The 17,355-nt window shown below is 33.7% G+C and overlaps 1 protein-coding gene and 1 pseudogene across 1 annotated transcript in view; one reads left to right on the plus strand and one right to left on the minus strand.

Moving 5' to 3' along the window:
- Positions 1-3,561: 3,561 nt before the first annotated feature.
- LOC145258407 (5S ribosomal RNA) lies at positions 3,562-3,679 on the minus strand (annotated as a pseudogene).
- Positions 3,680-5,658: 1,979 nt separating this feature from the next.
- The window catches only part of LOC145258251 (sodium- and chloride-dependent glycine transporter 2-like), a 69,623-nt gene continuing 57,926 nt past the window's right edge, over positions 5,659-17,355 (plus strand). Inside the window, exons 1-2 of the mRNA XM_080116226.1 lie at positions 5,659-5,855; positions 16,790-16,921. Of these exons, the coding sequence (XP_079972352.1) occupies positions 16,792-16,921 (130 nt within the window). The 5' untranslated portion in view covers positions 5,659-5,855; positions 16,790-16,791. The remainder of the gene's footprint in view (positions 5,856-16,789; positions 16,922-17,355) is intronic.

A 17,355-nucleotide genomic window follows, 5' to 3' on the forward strand; every position in this document is an offset into this window, starting at 1 on the left:
ATATATATATATATATATATATATATATATATATATATATATATATAAATATATATATATATATATATATATATATATATATATGAACAAATGATTAATAAAATATGTTAAAAGACATCTTGAAAAAGAGTTAAAAACATATTTAATTTTAAAAAAGGAAGCACAAGATAAGTGGATAGTCCTTAATCCGCGGAGTTTCGAAGAAATACTCTCCTTCTCATCAGAGGGCAGGAATTAGCAAAATGCAGGATCGGATTTTGCATATAAAAGTATTTAATGAAACTTCAAGTAAGTCAAAGATCTTACTTGGTTAAAAAAAGGGTGAGGTAAGGGGAACAGGAGGCAAAAGAAAAATAATAAAAAGATTTCACATGAATGGATAGTCCGGTGAAGGGTAAAGATCCAAAAGTGGTAAAATCCAAAACGGTCGAATTTAAAATTTCAATCCACTGGGTAAATTCCAAATGGTCCAAAATCATTCAAAAGGCAATATATACACTTGTGCCCGATATTATTCATACCCCTCGGATCTTTGAGATTTCTATAAGAATATTGCTCAAACCAGAAGTTAGACACTATTAAAGGGATTTCAAACAATAAATCAAGCATAAAGATTTAATTTAAACTCAACAAATAAATAAATTATGCAAGTTTGAAACATTATACAAAGAAATACAATAATGGCACTAGTTCAAAATTATTCATACCTCTCTTACTAATAGTCAATAGCATGCCCTTTATTCTTAATAACTGCCTGTAACCGTTTTGGATATTTATCAACAAGGTTTTTACAAGCATCAACACTGATTTTTGACCATTCTTCAATGCAGTAGTTCTCCAAATCCCTCAAATTTCTAGGTTTCCGCTTTTTAACCTCAGTTTTCAATATGTGCCAGAGGTTTTCGATAGGGTTCAGGTCGGGACTCTGGCTAGGCCATTCCAAAACATTAATTTGATTATCCTCAAACCATTTCTTGACTATTTTGGCAGTATGTTTTGGATCATTATCCAATTGAAGTACCCAGTTTCGTCCTAAATGGAGCTTCTCCGCATCCTGTCTAATGTTTTTTTGAAGTATCTCCAAATATTGCTCCTTCTTCATGGTTCCATCTATCTTGACCAAACTACCTGGACCACTAGCCGAAAAGGAGCCTCAAAACATTAGGCTACCACCACCATGTTTCACCGTGGGTATGGTGTTCTTTGGGTTGTAAGCTTCTCCTTTATGCCTCCAAACGTAAGAAGCATCCATATGGCCAAACAATTCAATTTTTGTTTCGTCAGTCCACAAAATACTTGAGAAAACGGACTCTGGAGAATTCACATGGGTCCTAGCAAACTTTAGATGTGCTGCAAGGTGCTTTCCGGTGTGCAATGGAGTCCTTCTTGGTCTTCTTTCTTTCAGACCATTTTCATGCAGAGTCCTTTGCAATGTTTTCCTTGATATGTTTATGCCAGAAGACTCCAGATTTTCTAAAATGTCCTTAGTAGTGGTGGTTGGATTTGCATTAACACTTCTTACAATATTCCTGGTGGCTCTAGCAGACAGTTTCCTTTTCTTCCTCTACCAATCAAGTTGTTTGTTGTGTGGTGGCTCTGGAATTTTTTGATGATGCTCTGTACTGTTGCTGTAGGGACCTCAAATTTCTTGGAAATTGACTTGTAACCTAAACCATCCTTATGTGAATTCACAATTTTAGTCCTAAGATCATTACTAAGCTCTTTTTTCTTCCCCATTCTAATAATTTTTATTCTTTTATTGGTTTTCAGTTGATATCATTTTAATTTCTGAAAAAATGCAAAAAACGAAATGAAATTAATCAAAGGTTGTATAAAAGCATTCAAAATAAGAATCAAACAGGAAACAAACAGTCAGAAACTCGATTAATACTGAAAAAATAAGGGGGTATGATTATTTTTGAACATTGCAGATTTTATAAATAGCTGTATATTTCTTTTATTACAAGTATCCCGAGATTTTTAAATGACGAAAATGATCAGAAGAGGTTTATTAAGAATATGTATCAATATGGACGTAAACAATAAATTCTTACAAAGTTAAACCTAATAAACTCAATTTTCAAGGGGGGGTATGAATAATATCGGGCACAAGTGTATATATATATATATATATATATATATATATATATATATATATATATATATATATAGTTAGTAATGTAATTTATAAAATATATATGGCGATTAAGCTTAATCGCCATATATATTTTATAAATTACTAACTAGCTCTACCTACGTATTGAGCACTTTTGAAGTAAATACTTAAAGTTTACGCATAAATCTATACTTTCGTATATCAATTTTGTGAGTAAATTAAGTAGTTTATATATATATATATATATATATATATATATATATATATATATATATATATATATACACGAAGTGTTCGGATGCAAAGAGCGATAAATCCAATTTTTCAAATCTAGACTTTGGTTGAAAACATTTTTAATTGGTAGCAAAAGATGTATTGTTCGGTGATATTATATTATATAACGCATGACTTTGGAGTGTGGGGAAGTGTGTAGATGCGTTTATCGCGTTTTGCATTCGAACTATTCACACACACATATACGCACATACGCACATATATATACGGTTCCAAAATGTGCAAGTGAAGCCTCACCGTTGTTCTAGTCTATTGCGTTGTAATTATTGATAATGGTTTGCCATTGACAGCGCTGTATGATCAGGAGGTAAGTGTCGAGGCTGGTCCCAAACGTTTCTATATCTCTTAGGTGAATACTGTGTTTTACTGTGACTTCTACTGGGTTTATGTCGGAGATGATTGGCACTAAAATCAAGCCAATGTTTTTAGCGGGAAACAATTAATAATTATAAACAATTGTCGATTTGAAGATTTGTTAGCTAGTATGAGAATTTCTTCTCTCATAGCGTGAAACAACCCACGAGCAAACACTTACCTTATTTATAGAATATAGTAGTGTCCTTACAAAACGATACGTCTTGCATAGCTAAGCTTTTAGTGACTAACAGTTAAGCCATATTTATAACGAAGGCAGTTCATAAAGGTATGATAAAATTACCAAACTGGTTCACGCAAGAAGAACGCATTGCTCGCTTAAAGTAGGCTACTAAATTTTATTTTACATTTATTTTACTCCGCGCGGTCAAAAGGAAAGGACACAAGAATTGTTTCAACACCCACTTCTTTCATTTTACACGAACCCGGATATAAGAGAAGAAGGTACCGACATTGTAATTTCTTCCATGAGAATTCTATCATAGTAACCCGCATCCCCACACCTCATCTATATATTTTTTCAATCTCGCTTTTTTTCTACATAAAAAAATATATGAATTTGTATTCATATTCGGTCATTTAAAATGTTCTTTTTTCGATGCTTCCGTTCAGTCTCGAAAGACAAAAGATAGCCCCTGCAAAGGCAGCCGCGCGTGTAATTGTGAGGCAAGGGTTGCACAATCCCTAACCACACATCTCCTGAATCGGCCCTGTTTGAGTCCTATGGCAAGGAAAAGTCCAGGACGACTGGAAACAATACCGAGATAAGCGGAGAGCACATACAGCACCTGGAAATCCCAAATGATCACCCATCTAGTACTGGCCAGGCTCATCGTTGCTTAACTTCAGTGATCTGACGGGAACCAGTGTGTCAAACCTGATTAGGCCGTAAACAATGCTCTTTTTTATAGACATAAAAAGACAGAATCTATGGTGACTTAATTGCGAACTGATTGCTAGGAATGCTAAAATTCAAATGGTCATGTTTGTTGTACACTATTTTTTTTCCGCTTTGCGGAATTCGTTTTTTTATCCCTACTCCTCAAAGCAAGAAAATTTTAACATGGACGTGTGAACTCAAAAGTATATTCCGCCAATGGAAATCTTTTTAAACACCTATATGCAAATGTAATGAGCCAGTGCGAATTTAGAAATTCCTATAAAGCCTGATCAAGAAAACCAGTTTTAGAAAGAGACTACATCAATCAACCGAACGAAAGGAACCCAACAAGTACTACTCAACACCCCACCGTGTACCTATGACAAAGAACTCTGTGACCCACATTCCAGCTTCCACTCAAACACGGCTATATACGAACTAGAAGATCGAAGGTAAACGCGCATACACACTGCCCAATACATTATCATAGAGTATTGACTTGTAACTAGTATTCACCCAACTTCTTTACACAAACACGTGTTGTACGAGAATCACTCAAAAAGTAAAGCCTCCTATTTTTTAACAAAAAACTAAACCGTTAAAGAGCTACAAAGACGGGAGTGGTACAACTAAAACGAGGAAAATTTTGTGTTCCAGAGTTGATTTTTCTACATAGTCATCACTATTGTCAATGCACTTTTGCCGGTTTCAATTGATGCCTCGGCCATAAAAGTCCTGAGGGAGTTTTGTCACTAATATTTCTGTTTGAACTTTGAAATCGACGAACCTATCTCCTAACCGTGCTGACATCAACTGCATCGGCTTCACAAACGTTCAACAAGCGCCGGTGAATGTTGATCAGTTCAATTTTTTTCTCCGTGAATTCAATAACACATATCTCCATTCCAACGCACGTTCACGACAAGGGTTGCTTTCTCACACAGTCAATATCTGCAAAGGAGAAATGAAACTTTTAGGTCATGAATGCATAAGCTCAGTCATCATAAAAATGCAAGTTACAATTCTTTCTGTTCCACTCGGGCGCAATAAAAAAAGGAGGCGTTATTTTTGGAACGTCCCTCGTACTATGAACTTTTACTAACATGAAAGTAACCTTTATATTCTTATTTCTTGTATAAAAATGCTTACTTATAAACTTTCGTATTTCTCTGTTTTTCAATCATAAAAATATGTTTATGTTTTAAGTATCCGTTGTATCTAGTGATCCTTCTATTATTTCAATGTTTCATTTTATTTCATTTCATCAAGCATGCAGGTGCCATATCGTCATCACGTTCTTCCTTCGCTAAAACAATGGCTTTTATACCCCTATTCATATTAAATGTCGGTGTGGTTCATGGCCATGCATAAAGACGCTCCAAGATAGCCTCTAACAAAGTCAGGGACCACGCCACATTATCTGCAACCGCGACGTTCGATAAACACGCCACAGGTCTCTTTATCCTTTGCCGATTGTATATCTCGTATTTCGGTATTTTTTTTAGATTAAGTCCACCTCCACAATTTTCTTTTAAATGACACCTTTTAAAGGTTTTCGACTATGCTGAATACGAAAATCGCATTGAAATCTTGCGGAAATAATTAGTTATGGAGATATAAAAAGTTGTATTAAGCATCGTATTCTTTGGCGGCCATCATTTTTATGGGCATGCAGTGTCAGTCATAGATGAGTAGATTTGTTTATAGCCCGCGCGCTCGCGCGTAAAAAATGGCCGCCAAAGAATACGATGCATAATACAACTTTTTATATCTCAATAACTAATTATTTCTGCAAAATTTCATTGAGATTTTCGTATTCAGCATAGTAGAAAACCTTTAAAAGTCATCATTTAAAAGAAAATTGTGGATGTGGACCTAATCTGAAAATTTACCCGTATTTCAGCCAATATGATTGGTTGTTAAAAATTGAAGATGATTGTCGAGGTTATCAAATCAAATCGAACGTTATTTTTCTCATACAAGCGCACATTAAGAATTGTCGAATGAAAGTTTGTCAGAATAAAAACGTTGAATCTGTTAACAACGTAACACGTTTTCATTATAAACGAGAGATTGTTTCGACCCCTCCTCCTTCAACGTTCAAAGGAAATTACAGCAAAAGTGAGAACTTCTTAATAGTTTGTATCTTTTTTATTTTCACACCGATGTGAGAGCTTCTTCGTCACGAAGGTAAGTTTTATTTTTCGAAATATTTGTCCTACCCATCATTTCAACTAGCCCCGACTTTGTTAAAATTTGACCACAATTTGTCCATCTAATTTGTGTGCTCAGCGATGAAAATCTATTTCAAATTTAAGCCTGACAGATGAACGAAAATGTTATTTCCAACGTAAGCGTGATAGACAAACTGAAAAATTATTTCAGGCAATTAACTGACGGACAGAGCTTCCATTAAGTATTCTTAGACATATCTAAATAAGTTACGTCCATTCAATCTACGATAAAGCGATGAGAAATGCTATTTCAATTAAATCGTGACAGACCAAGGAAATGTTTGGATGCGTAACAGAATAATCGCATGAACAGACAGACCTTTCCACAGAGAAGCGAAGACACAATAAAAACGAAAATGTGTTAAACACAGTTAAACAATAATTTACTTAATTTAAGAAGCCTTAAAGAAAAACACACACAAAATATTTTTTATTGAAAAATGTTTTTCCAGTTTTTAGTTTTGAGATAAGAATAAAATGCTGGAAGTAGAACTCAAAACTGAAACTGACATTTTGTTTTGAGTTCTAGGACTTGTTTTGATTTTGAAGTCAATTTAAGCCTTTGGTGATGGCCGAACAAACACCTTCAGTGTTATCCGGCGAAGAGGGAGAAACCATGTGTACTGCTGTTTTCATCCTAAGCCAGTCCTAGTTTTCTTCGTTATTTTAGGAAGTTTTTTCAACTTGAGGGTCTAATGTTTTCCCACAACTTTAAGCTAATCTTACCTAAACCCAACCTTTTGCATCCTTAGTGTCGTCTGTATTTTTACATTATTTTTCCCGGCTGTCAATACTCAGAACTAACTTCATAACACCTGTGTGCGCATCCACTCTTTCGTTCTTTTCACACAGACAATAAATTTCGATTTCGTTTAAATACTAGCTTTATTAGCATAATCACGTTCTCGTCTGATCACCCAAGTTAACCTGCTCTGTAATTGGTCAGTACTAAATGAGTTGCAATTCGGACATATAAACTACTGTATGTTTAACCTCATACAGCATTGTTTAATCTCCCTCTGAAGTTCTTGTCGCTAGACTCAAGCAATGACGATTCAGAAGAAGCGTGATTCGGGATTGTGCAACTCTTGTTTCATGATAGATTCCTTGTTCAAGCACCTTTATAGGACGCATCGATTGTCTCTCGAGATTAACGGAGGCAAGTATTTATTTATATTTGAATCGTGCCATTCTTGGGTGAGTAGAGGTTGTACTTTTTGTGCAAACCCTGGTAGGAAGGACGGGAAATCACTGGTCCTCACCCAAATTCTTAAATCTCTCACAATGGTTTTCTTCTTCTCTGCAACCTCTCTCACAGACGTAATGTAGCTAGTCCAGTCTTTTCTATAAATACTATTATGGCACGTGTTCTTCAGAAATGTCTGATCTATTTTTCCTTCTTTTCTTCCAACTCGTTTAACTCGTTAGTCTAGTGTTCTCCATCAAATCGTTGTTTTGATAACCCTATTGTAATACAGCATCCTATGCCAGTATTTTCTTTTTACGAGTACTGCAAACGTTTGGAATTTTCTTACTGCTAATTGTTTTACTCCTACCTATAATCTTGCCCTTTTTAAGACTAAGCTCATCTCCTGTCTTTTCGATAATCATCTTGTTCGCTCATTACATCAAGTGACTTCACGACTTGTCAGGAGTGATTTCCCTAAAAATTTAAACCTGACTTTGTGTCTGACACTGCCTTCGTATTGAGACACGTAAATAGAAACATTGTCATTCTTTCTTTTGATAATGTCCTACCTCTTCCTAATTTCTCTTGAGTTTTAGTTTCAGTGACAGCAAGTCTCACCAAATTTTCAGTGTTTCCGACCATTTTCATCACCATTGTAACGAATGTGCTATTTTCGCAACAGCCGTTTACCATTGACTTATCGCTGATAATAACCAGGCGTTTATTAGTGGAGATGAGAGAATTATAGTATTTTTCTGATACATCTCCACTGCCATTTAATTGTCTGGGAATATGACTTGTTTTCAGTATTTTAGAATTAATTTCAGTAATACCATTATATTTGTATAATATTCATCTTCCCTTTTATTCCAATTTCGTCTAATTGTTTTAGAATGTGTTTTATGAATTGTTCCTACAATTATTGGTACTACTGTTGTTTTTATACTCAATATATTCTCTTCAACTCTTTCTTAATGTCCATGTATTTATGTCTTAATATTTTAATATGAAGACTGATAATTTGGATGATTTGGATTATTCGAACTACTGCTCTTCATATTAGATGTTATCACAACGTTCGACCAATGAACTCCCCCTCCTTCTTCAAAGGCAATTTTCTGAACTCGGAAATTCGTATGGAATTTCGAACGAAACTCTTTATTTAACCAACGGGGTAGCTTGCGCCCGTTTCGTCAGCCATGATCGTACCTTTAATCCGTTATTGTATTCTTAGTATCGCCCTTTCTGGGGATTGAATAATTAATATTCAGAAGACTGTTTCTTAGAACAGATTATTACTTAGTACTTATATCCATTGTGCTACGGATCCTTGCAGATGAAGATTGTCGAGTTCAACAAGACGTACTTGAAGGTCGGAGATTAAATCAGCCGAAATATTCTGAGAATAACATCAAAGATGAGATCAACAGTCTGAATAATCCAAATAATTCAAATGATAGATGTTTAGGTTTTCTTCCTACTTCGACTCTGTGATCTGCAGGGACGGCTAAATCTAAATTTGGCAAGGTTTTCTCATTCTTGGTTACTATTATCATGTCTGCTTTTCTTGCTTGGATAAATTTGTCTGATTGTATTTCAATGTAAGGGAGGACTATGTGTTCTGTTTTCCAATACTGATTTCTAGTTTGTTCCATTTCTTTATTCAGAGTATAGGTGTTTGCAAACAAAACAAAAAGTTTAAAAAACAAAAAACAAAGACAGATAAAGAAACTGAAATTACAATAGAAATTCAAACTGATGTTTAGGAAAATGCCGAACTGGAAAGGACCTGGATGCGACAGAATACATAGATTCTGGTCTAAGAAATTAATTAGACTACATAAAAAATTAATTAGACTACATAAAAAATTAATTAGACTACATAAAAAATAATTAGACTACATAAAAAATAACTAGACTACATAAAAAATTAATTAGACTACATAAAAAAATTAATTAGACTACATAAAAAATTAATTAGACTACATAAAAAATAATTAGACTACATAAAAAATAATTAGACTACATAAACAATTAATTAGACTACATAAAAAAATTTAATTAGACTACATAAACAATTAATTAGACTACATAAAAAAATTAATTAGACTACATAAAAAATTAATTAGACTACATAAAAAATAATTAGACTACATAAAAAATAATTAGACTACATAAAAAATTAATTAGACTACATAAAAAAATTAATTAGACTACATAAAAAATTAATTAGACTACATAAAAAATAATTAGACTACATAAAAAATAATTAGACTACATAAAAAATAATTAGACTACATAAACAATTAATTAGACTACATAAAAAATTTAATTAGACTACATAAACAATTAATTAGACTACATAAAAAAATTAATTAGACTACATAAAAAATTAATTAGACTACATAAAAAATAATTAGACTACATAAAAAATAATTAGACTACATAAAAAATTAATTAGACTACATAAAAAAATTAATTAGACTACATAAAAAATTAATTAGACTACATAAAAAATAATTAGACTACATAAAAAATAATTAGACTACATAAACAATTAATTAGACTACATAAAAAAATTAATTAGACTACATAAAAAATAATTAGACTACATAAAAATAATTAGACTACATAAAAATTAATTAGACTACATAAAAAAATTAATTAGACTACATAAACAATTAATTAGACTACATAAAAAAAATTATCACAAAATGAAAGTGTAACGCTTTTACTTTCACGATGCGTTCATAAACGTGTCGTCATTAACTACGGCCCTTGTTTGTCTTCTAATGCAAAATCACTCGAACGCCGATGTTGTTTTATAAAATGGATTACTAAAAAAGAGAGACAGTAAAAAATATCAGAGTGACAGGTTATTTGTACAGGCGAGAGCGAAAGAAAGAGAGAGAAAGGGAAAAAGAAAAAGAAAGAAGAGAGAGAGAGAGAGAGAGAGAGAGAGAGAGAGAGAGAGAGAGAGAGAGAGAGAGAGAGAGTTTAATATTCCATATCGCTATACTAGTGGGGCAGGTTATTTCAATATTCCATAAAAATCTTTCACTTAGTGATACAAGCATCAAGTGAAAGATTGTTTCAGCAATCTGTCCCACTATACTCATCAACACTATATGCACTAAGCCCTAGTTGGAACAGTGCCTTGGACACATCTTTTCTTCTTGAAATCTCATCAGCGAGGAGATCGAAAATATTCCTCCGGATGTCACCTGGTTTAGCGGCTTCCATCTGGAGTCACAAGCACCCAAACTTTTCCGTTCAAACGCGACCCTCGTTAAGTATCATACGGAGATGAACAGGCGAAGAAAAAAAAGCACACAATTACTCAAAATGACAGTGAGAAAAGAACTATAGACCGATAACTTGTTTACCGACGTTTTGGAAAATTCTAACGGTACAACTTAGCGGAGAGATCTACCACCACTTTAATAACTGTGGACTACTTTCTGAGTAAGGTAGTGGAAATTGTTAGATTTAGGTTGATAATTGTAATAGAAATTAAAGGATTAAGGTTAGGACTATATGTCAGGATATGGTAAGTCCAAAGTGACATGTAAATATGAAGTTTATCGTTTCGTCTCTGTGTCCATAGAGACTGCTTTTGATGACTACCTGGGTATTTTCTATTTTTGTTTATGCGGCTCTCAGTAGCGATTTCGCCAAATTTACTAGGTGTCCTTTTTGCAGCTATGCTTCAACGTATTCGATTATATTAAAAATTTATGTAATATTTTCGTTTCCGGTTTCTTTTGTCGCAGTTTTGTTTCATGTCTTTTGATCTTTACTGCATTGATTCACTTAGTTCTGATTTCGGCTGTGATGATTAACCTCTCTGTATATGGCCTTATATATTTCTCTATTTCTTTTAATTTTTGGTATCTATGTATTCTTCAATAATTACGAAACGTCTTTCGATTTCTTTTGATATAGTGTCGATCAACATCATCCTTCGGCTGTATAGTGTTTTGTGCATTTTGCTTTTTTTTTTAAATCCAAATTCTTGAATTTTTTCATTTGTTTAATTTATGAAGTATCTCGAGTATCTTGTGATGAATACTCGACACGAACGCACGGATGTTTATTCTTTTTATTATTCTTCTGCTATACAATTTACTTACCAAACATTTTCTCCTTCTTGTCATGGAAATCGGTGAAATTGTCCAATTTTGAATCAAATCGATTAATTGTTTGTTCTAGCTGGGGATCAACAGCGGTCCACCAGGAGGAAGCTTCACATGTCTCCCCGAAGTGACTTACAATACATTGTAGTTTACATTGAACTGTAGAGAACCTACTGTTCATTTTATAATGGCTTGAATGAAAGTTTAAAATAAAAAAGTCAAGTATCATGGTTCAATGGTGCTCTAAACAGAAAAATTCATTTCGAACGCGCCCCTGTCATATCAGCGATCATACAGTTAATTTTATATGCCGGCCTTTTTGCTTGTGCAGTAATAAAACTTCTAAAATACATTTGTGATGTTAGGTTGTATTAGGTTGTATAAGGTGTTAACTACAGTCAAAAGTGTCTATTCTTTCATTTCTCGTTTTATTTAATGATCGACTATCGAGACTTATGGAAAACATTCCGATGCAAAATCTATCTAAGAATACTACCAGCCACATATAGTACATTTGCATGAAATTAAAATAAAAATCGGTCTAGCCGCTTAGAAGTTCATATGTAACCCCCCTCTCTCTCTCTCACACACACACACCGTTCCTTACACACACACACACACACACACACACACACACACACACACACACACACACACACACACACACACATATATATATATATATATATATATATATATATATATATTAGAGTACCCGTGAACCGTTGAGTCACTATGTTATATTAGCTATGGAATTAATGTATGAGTGTGACACTTGTGACGTAAAGAAAATAGTTTTTTGTTTTTTGTGACATAACAGAAACATTTATATGAAAGTATATTAAAATGAAAAAAGAATATAGATAGATTTCTATGAGTCGTTCTGTTTATAATTGCTTATTTTTGAAAAAAACAAACAAACTTGTAACCATTGAATTATAAGTGGTTTGTCATACTTATAGGTAAATGTACACTGAACAGATACCACAATACTTAAAGGTAAATTCATATTTTGATATATCTTTAAATTAAAACGCGAAAAAAATAATTGGAACGCTGAAAACGTACACAGTAAAATAATACGTTTTATTGTCGCGGTGATTATTTATTTGTAACGCACATTAAAAAAAACATATTTTCGGGATTATTTATTTATGTTGGTAGTGTAGAAAAACATATCAATGTTTTTTAAGAAAGGTGTATTAAAAAATGGAGAATAAATTGAAAATAACTTGAACGTAAAACGGAAATGAACGATGTAAAAAAAATTATTAACAATTGTTTATTTGGATGATTTGAACGCGAAAAAAAATTGGGACTCTAAAAATGTATACAGTAAAACAATGCGTTTTATTGTCGTGTTGATTATTATGGGTTTATGTTTATGTACGCATGCGCAACCGGAAGTCTTAAACCAGATGTTGGGTTACAACACCCGTTACAAGGTCATTTTAGTTTTATAATTATATAGATATATGCTCTGAAGGCGGACACATGACGTCATCGAACTTGAAACAATTTGGATGATATAATAAGGGATATATACCATAAAAATACATATTTAAGTATAAAATCAGAAATATGTCTGTCTGTCTGACTGTCTCACTCTCTTTCTTTCTCTCTGTCTCTCTGTCTCCCTCTCTCTCTATATATACACACATACATACATACACAGATATATATATAATACCCCCCCACACAAACACAACCAATCCAAATACACCAGGTACCATCGTAACCCATACATCCCTACAAAACGACACAACCAACCTCCCAACCGGAACAACGAAACTAACGACCCTCACAATCATTTTTTAGGAATCCTTCACAGTATGACAACACCAGACTAGACAACAAAAAACCCAGAGACACTTACAAAGGACGAAATTGAAGTACTAAAACTAGAAAAACGAAATTGAAGTACTAAAACTAGGCCTCAAATTCTGCCCAACTCACAAAAGTAACATAGCAGAGTTAAAGAAAGACCTTAAAGAATTTGAACGCAAATTTAGACTCATAGATATACTTAATGACAGAGATAACACAACAGACGATTCTCTAGTGAAAAACAAATCAACATACTTCCCCAACAAACATAACAACACAAAAGAACTAAATACTTTCTTTGAAACGCTCTGGAACCTCAACCCCCAACAAAAAGAAAAACCCACCATTAATCTAACACGAAAACAAAATCAAGCACTTAAAAAAATCCGACACAATAACAACTTAGTTATAAAGGAAGCAGACAAAGGTAGTGCAGTGGTTATCATGAACTTCTATAAAACAAAAATTTTAGAATCACTAGGGAACGAAAATCATTACAAACCAATTAGCTCTAACATAGACGACACAGCCATATCTAAAATAACAAAACTCTGCACAACATACAATAGTACATTAACTAAAAAAGAAAAAGATTTCCTTACAAACTTCACAACAAAAACAAACATCTTCTATGGACTACCCAAAATACATAAATCTAACCAGGTAAGACATGCTATCAACATACAAAAGTCAGAATACATAAGCACCCCAAACCCCAACGACCTCACATTCAGCCCCATAGTAGCAGGACCATCATGCTCAACAAGCAGACTTAGCAACCCAATAGATATACTATTACAGCCCTTCACCAATCTAGTCAGAAGTTTTGTAAGAGATGACACACACTTCCTTAGCTCCCTACCACAAACAGTAGACGATGGGACAATACTAGCTACATTCGATGTTAGCAGCCTATATAGCAATATCCCACACAACCTAGGAAAAGAAGCTATCGCATATTGGATTGACAAACATACACAGACTTTACACCCCAGATTCAATAAACAATTCGCGATTGATAGCATTGACATAATCCTCAATAACAACTCCTTCCAATTCAATAAAGACAACTACATCCAAATACTAGGCACAGCAATGGGTACCAAAATGGCACCGAAATATTCCACCCTTACACTCGCCTTCCTAGAAGAGACCCTTTATGAAAGGATAGAGCAAAAGTACGGGCACAATATAAAAACATTCTTCATAAAATCTTGGAAAAGATACCTAGACGACTGCTTTATCCTCTGGAGAATCACATGGGGGGGATATCAGAGAAATCCACACTTTGCTACAAAATCTACACCCAAAACTAAACTTCACACTAGAACAAAGCCCCACAGAACCACCTTTCCTAGAATCCTAGTAACAATAAAAAACAACAACATAATCACAGACATCTACCACAAACCTACAGACACTCAACAATACCTCCACTTCAAAAGCCACTATCCTAAAAACTGTCTAAAATCAATACCCTACTCCCTAGCACGTAGAGTCTGCACCATAGTAACAGACAGACGCCTCCGTTCGACTAGACTGAATGAACTACAAATAACACTGCGGAAAAGAGGATATCCACTACCACTAATACAGAAAGGTATTGAACTGGCTGAAAAAATTCCAACAGACCAACTAAGAATCCCAAAAGAACACAACAAAGAACAAATTTTAGCATACGTCTCCACACACAACACAAACAACCCAGAACTATTTACACAGATAACAAAAAACTTATCCTCCTCAATCAGAACAACAAATTAAACAACATACTTAAAACAACAAAAATAATAAAAAGCAAACGCCAACCCAAAAACTTAAAACACATCCTAACTTCCTCAAAACTCGTTCCACACACTACAAAAGCGGGTTACAAAATGCAACAAACCGCGATGTGGAGTATGTGACATAACAATTGAAGGAAACACATACACATTCAAAAACCCAACACAAACATTCAAATTAAAAAAGGATCTAAATTGCACCTCCAGAAATGTAGTATATGCACTAAGATGCACAGCATGCAACAAATCCTACATAGGCGCCACCAAAAATTTCAGCTATAGAGTGGCCTTACATAAGAGCAACATCAAAATTGCAGATAAAAGACACCGCTATGTTTCAAAACACGTACACGCATGCAGTGGAAACAGTTTCAAAATAATGCCAATCTTCCAAACAGACAATTATTTTTATTTACTTACACAGGAAAAAAACTTCATAACAAGATTCACTCCTGGACTAAACAGAGCCTAATATCAACACACAAAAACATGAAATGCAAGGCACACTCGCATGCACATCCATATACATATACACCCCCACACATAAATCACAACCGAAACATTAAAACATACACACGCCTGCGCATACAACCACACACAGACATAACACCCCTATCTCTAATACAACACACTGAACAATACCAACCCTACTTAACCTCGAAACCAACAACACTAGGAAACACCTAGAACCATAGTATAATATCTGTTCCAACACCTCGCTCCCCCTTCAGTCAGTGGAGGAGAAATCTCTCATGACTGAGACAACTATCATCCCTTCTATCATCCCCCCTCCCATACCTATACCCCTCCAATTGGCCCCTCCCCTCTGAGGAACGAGATCTTCCCCACACTAGGAACCGATCCTGGGTCTTGCCATACCCACATGGCGAGACAAATAAATAGAAACATTAAAAAATCCCCTATACATATTTTTAAATACACCCCTCTATCTAAACAAACATAATATAAAGAATACCCGAACAGTCTAAGATTGAAACGAAAAATCACAATACTAAAATCTAAGAATCCAAAAAACAAATATCAAAATAGAATGAAAGTACCCTACCCTTATTTTAGAAGAGCTGCCCCCTCGACTCCTCATATATACACATTAGTAACGACCTTGGATCACAGTTACCTTCCTAGGGAAGCAAATAACTTCATAATACTAAAACAGTACACACATCCTTACCTTCCTAGAGAAGCAAATAACTTCATAATAATAAAACAGTACACACATTCTTCAAACCAATAAAAGAAAACACACACACACACACACACACACACACACACACACACACACACACACACACACACACACACAAATCCTACCCTAAAGGAAAAGAAGAAACACAAGCAGAAAGAGAGAGAGAGTGAGAGAGAGAGAGAAACAAAAGACAGGAGTGACCACAGTCCACAGAAATAAAAATTGAACATTCCAATGAATAGTAGACACTTACACGTTTCCACCTCTTGGAAACATTTCAAATAAACTACGAAAATGCTATTTTTACATCTCCAACAAATTTTGAAAATAATTTCTGAAGAGGACGCTTCACAGAACGTCTGAAACGCGTTAAAAACGATTTCAATGATTTAAAAACATTATTACAATGATCTAAACATAATTCTCAATGAAAAACCAAGACACGGAATAATAAGATAATGTTAAAAAATACACATTGTCGGTGACCACCCCCTTATATATATATATATATATATATATATATATATATATATATATATATATATATATATATATATACGTGCGTGTGTGTGTGTGTGTGTGTGATGGAATTAAAACAGTAAATTAAGAAGAGTGTGTATAATTTGTTTATTTCAATATTATGTATTTATTTAAAGATACGCTCAGTTTTCGTGATCAGACAAAAATTTACATTGTTAAGAAAAACATTGGAAATGTTTTTAAAAATTATTGTTTGCTTCTTTCCAGTCATGGCTAAGAAAAATGTTCAACGAGAAAACTGGAGTAACTGGCTGGATTTTTTCTTTTCTGCCATCGGCTACATCGTTGGCCTGGGAAATATTTGGCGATTTCCATATCTCTGCTATAAGAATGGAGGAGGTCAGTTTAGCTTTTTAAATTTTTTTATTTGTAGTTATTTAAAAACAATATCAAAAACTGTTATAAAATTGTATTTTGAAAAAAAAAAAAAAAAGAAAAATTCGTAATGTATTAAAGAGTTTACACCAGAAATGAAAAAGAGAATGAAGCCTCAGTTCTATTTCTGGAGTGACGTCATTGATAAGTTCTAATAAAAGGAAATAACTTACAATTGACTATTCGTATTATTATTATTATTATTATTATTATTATTATTATTATTATTTGATATACTTTTTATTCGTATTGTTTGACATATTATTCTTTAAATATGAGTTGAAAAAGAATCCTAGAATGCGGAATCAAACTCACAAAGTTATATGTTAGTGAACAACCACATGTAAGTTGAAATAAAATGGCACTTTAGCTAAAAAGTGACATAAAATCAAATAACA

The sequence above is a fragment of the Euprymna scolopes genome, chromosome 33 (genome assembly GCF_053919585.1).
Source record: "Euprymna scolopes isolate OS-2025 chromosome 33, ASM5391958v1, whole genome shotgun sequence".
NCBI lineage: Eukaryota > Metazoa > Mollusca > Cephalopoda > Sepiida > Sepiolidae > Euprymna > Euprymna scolopes.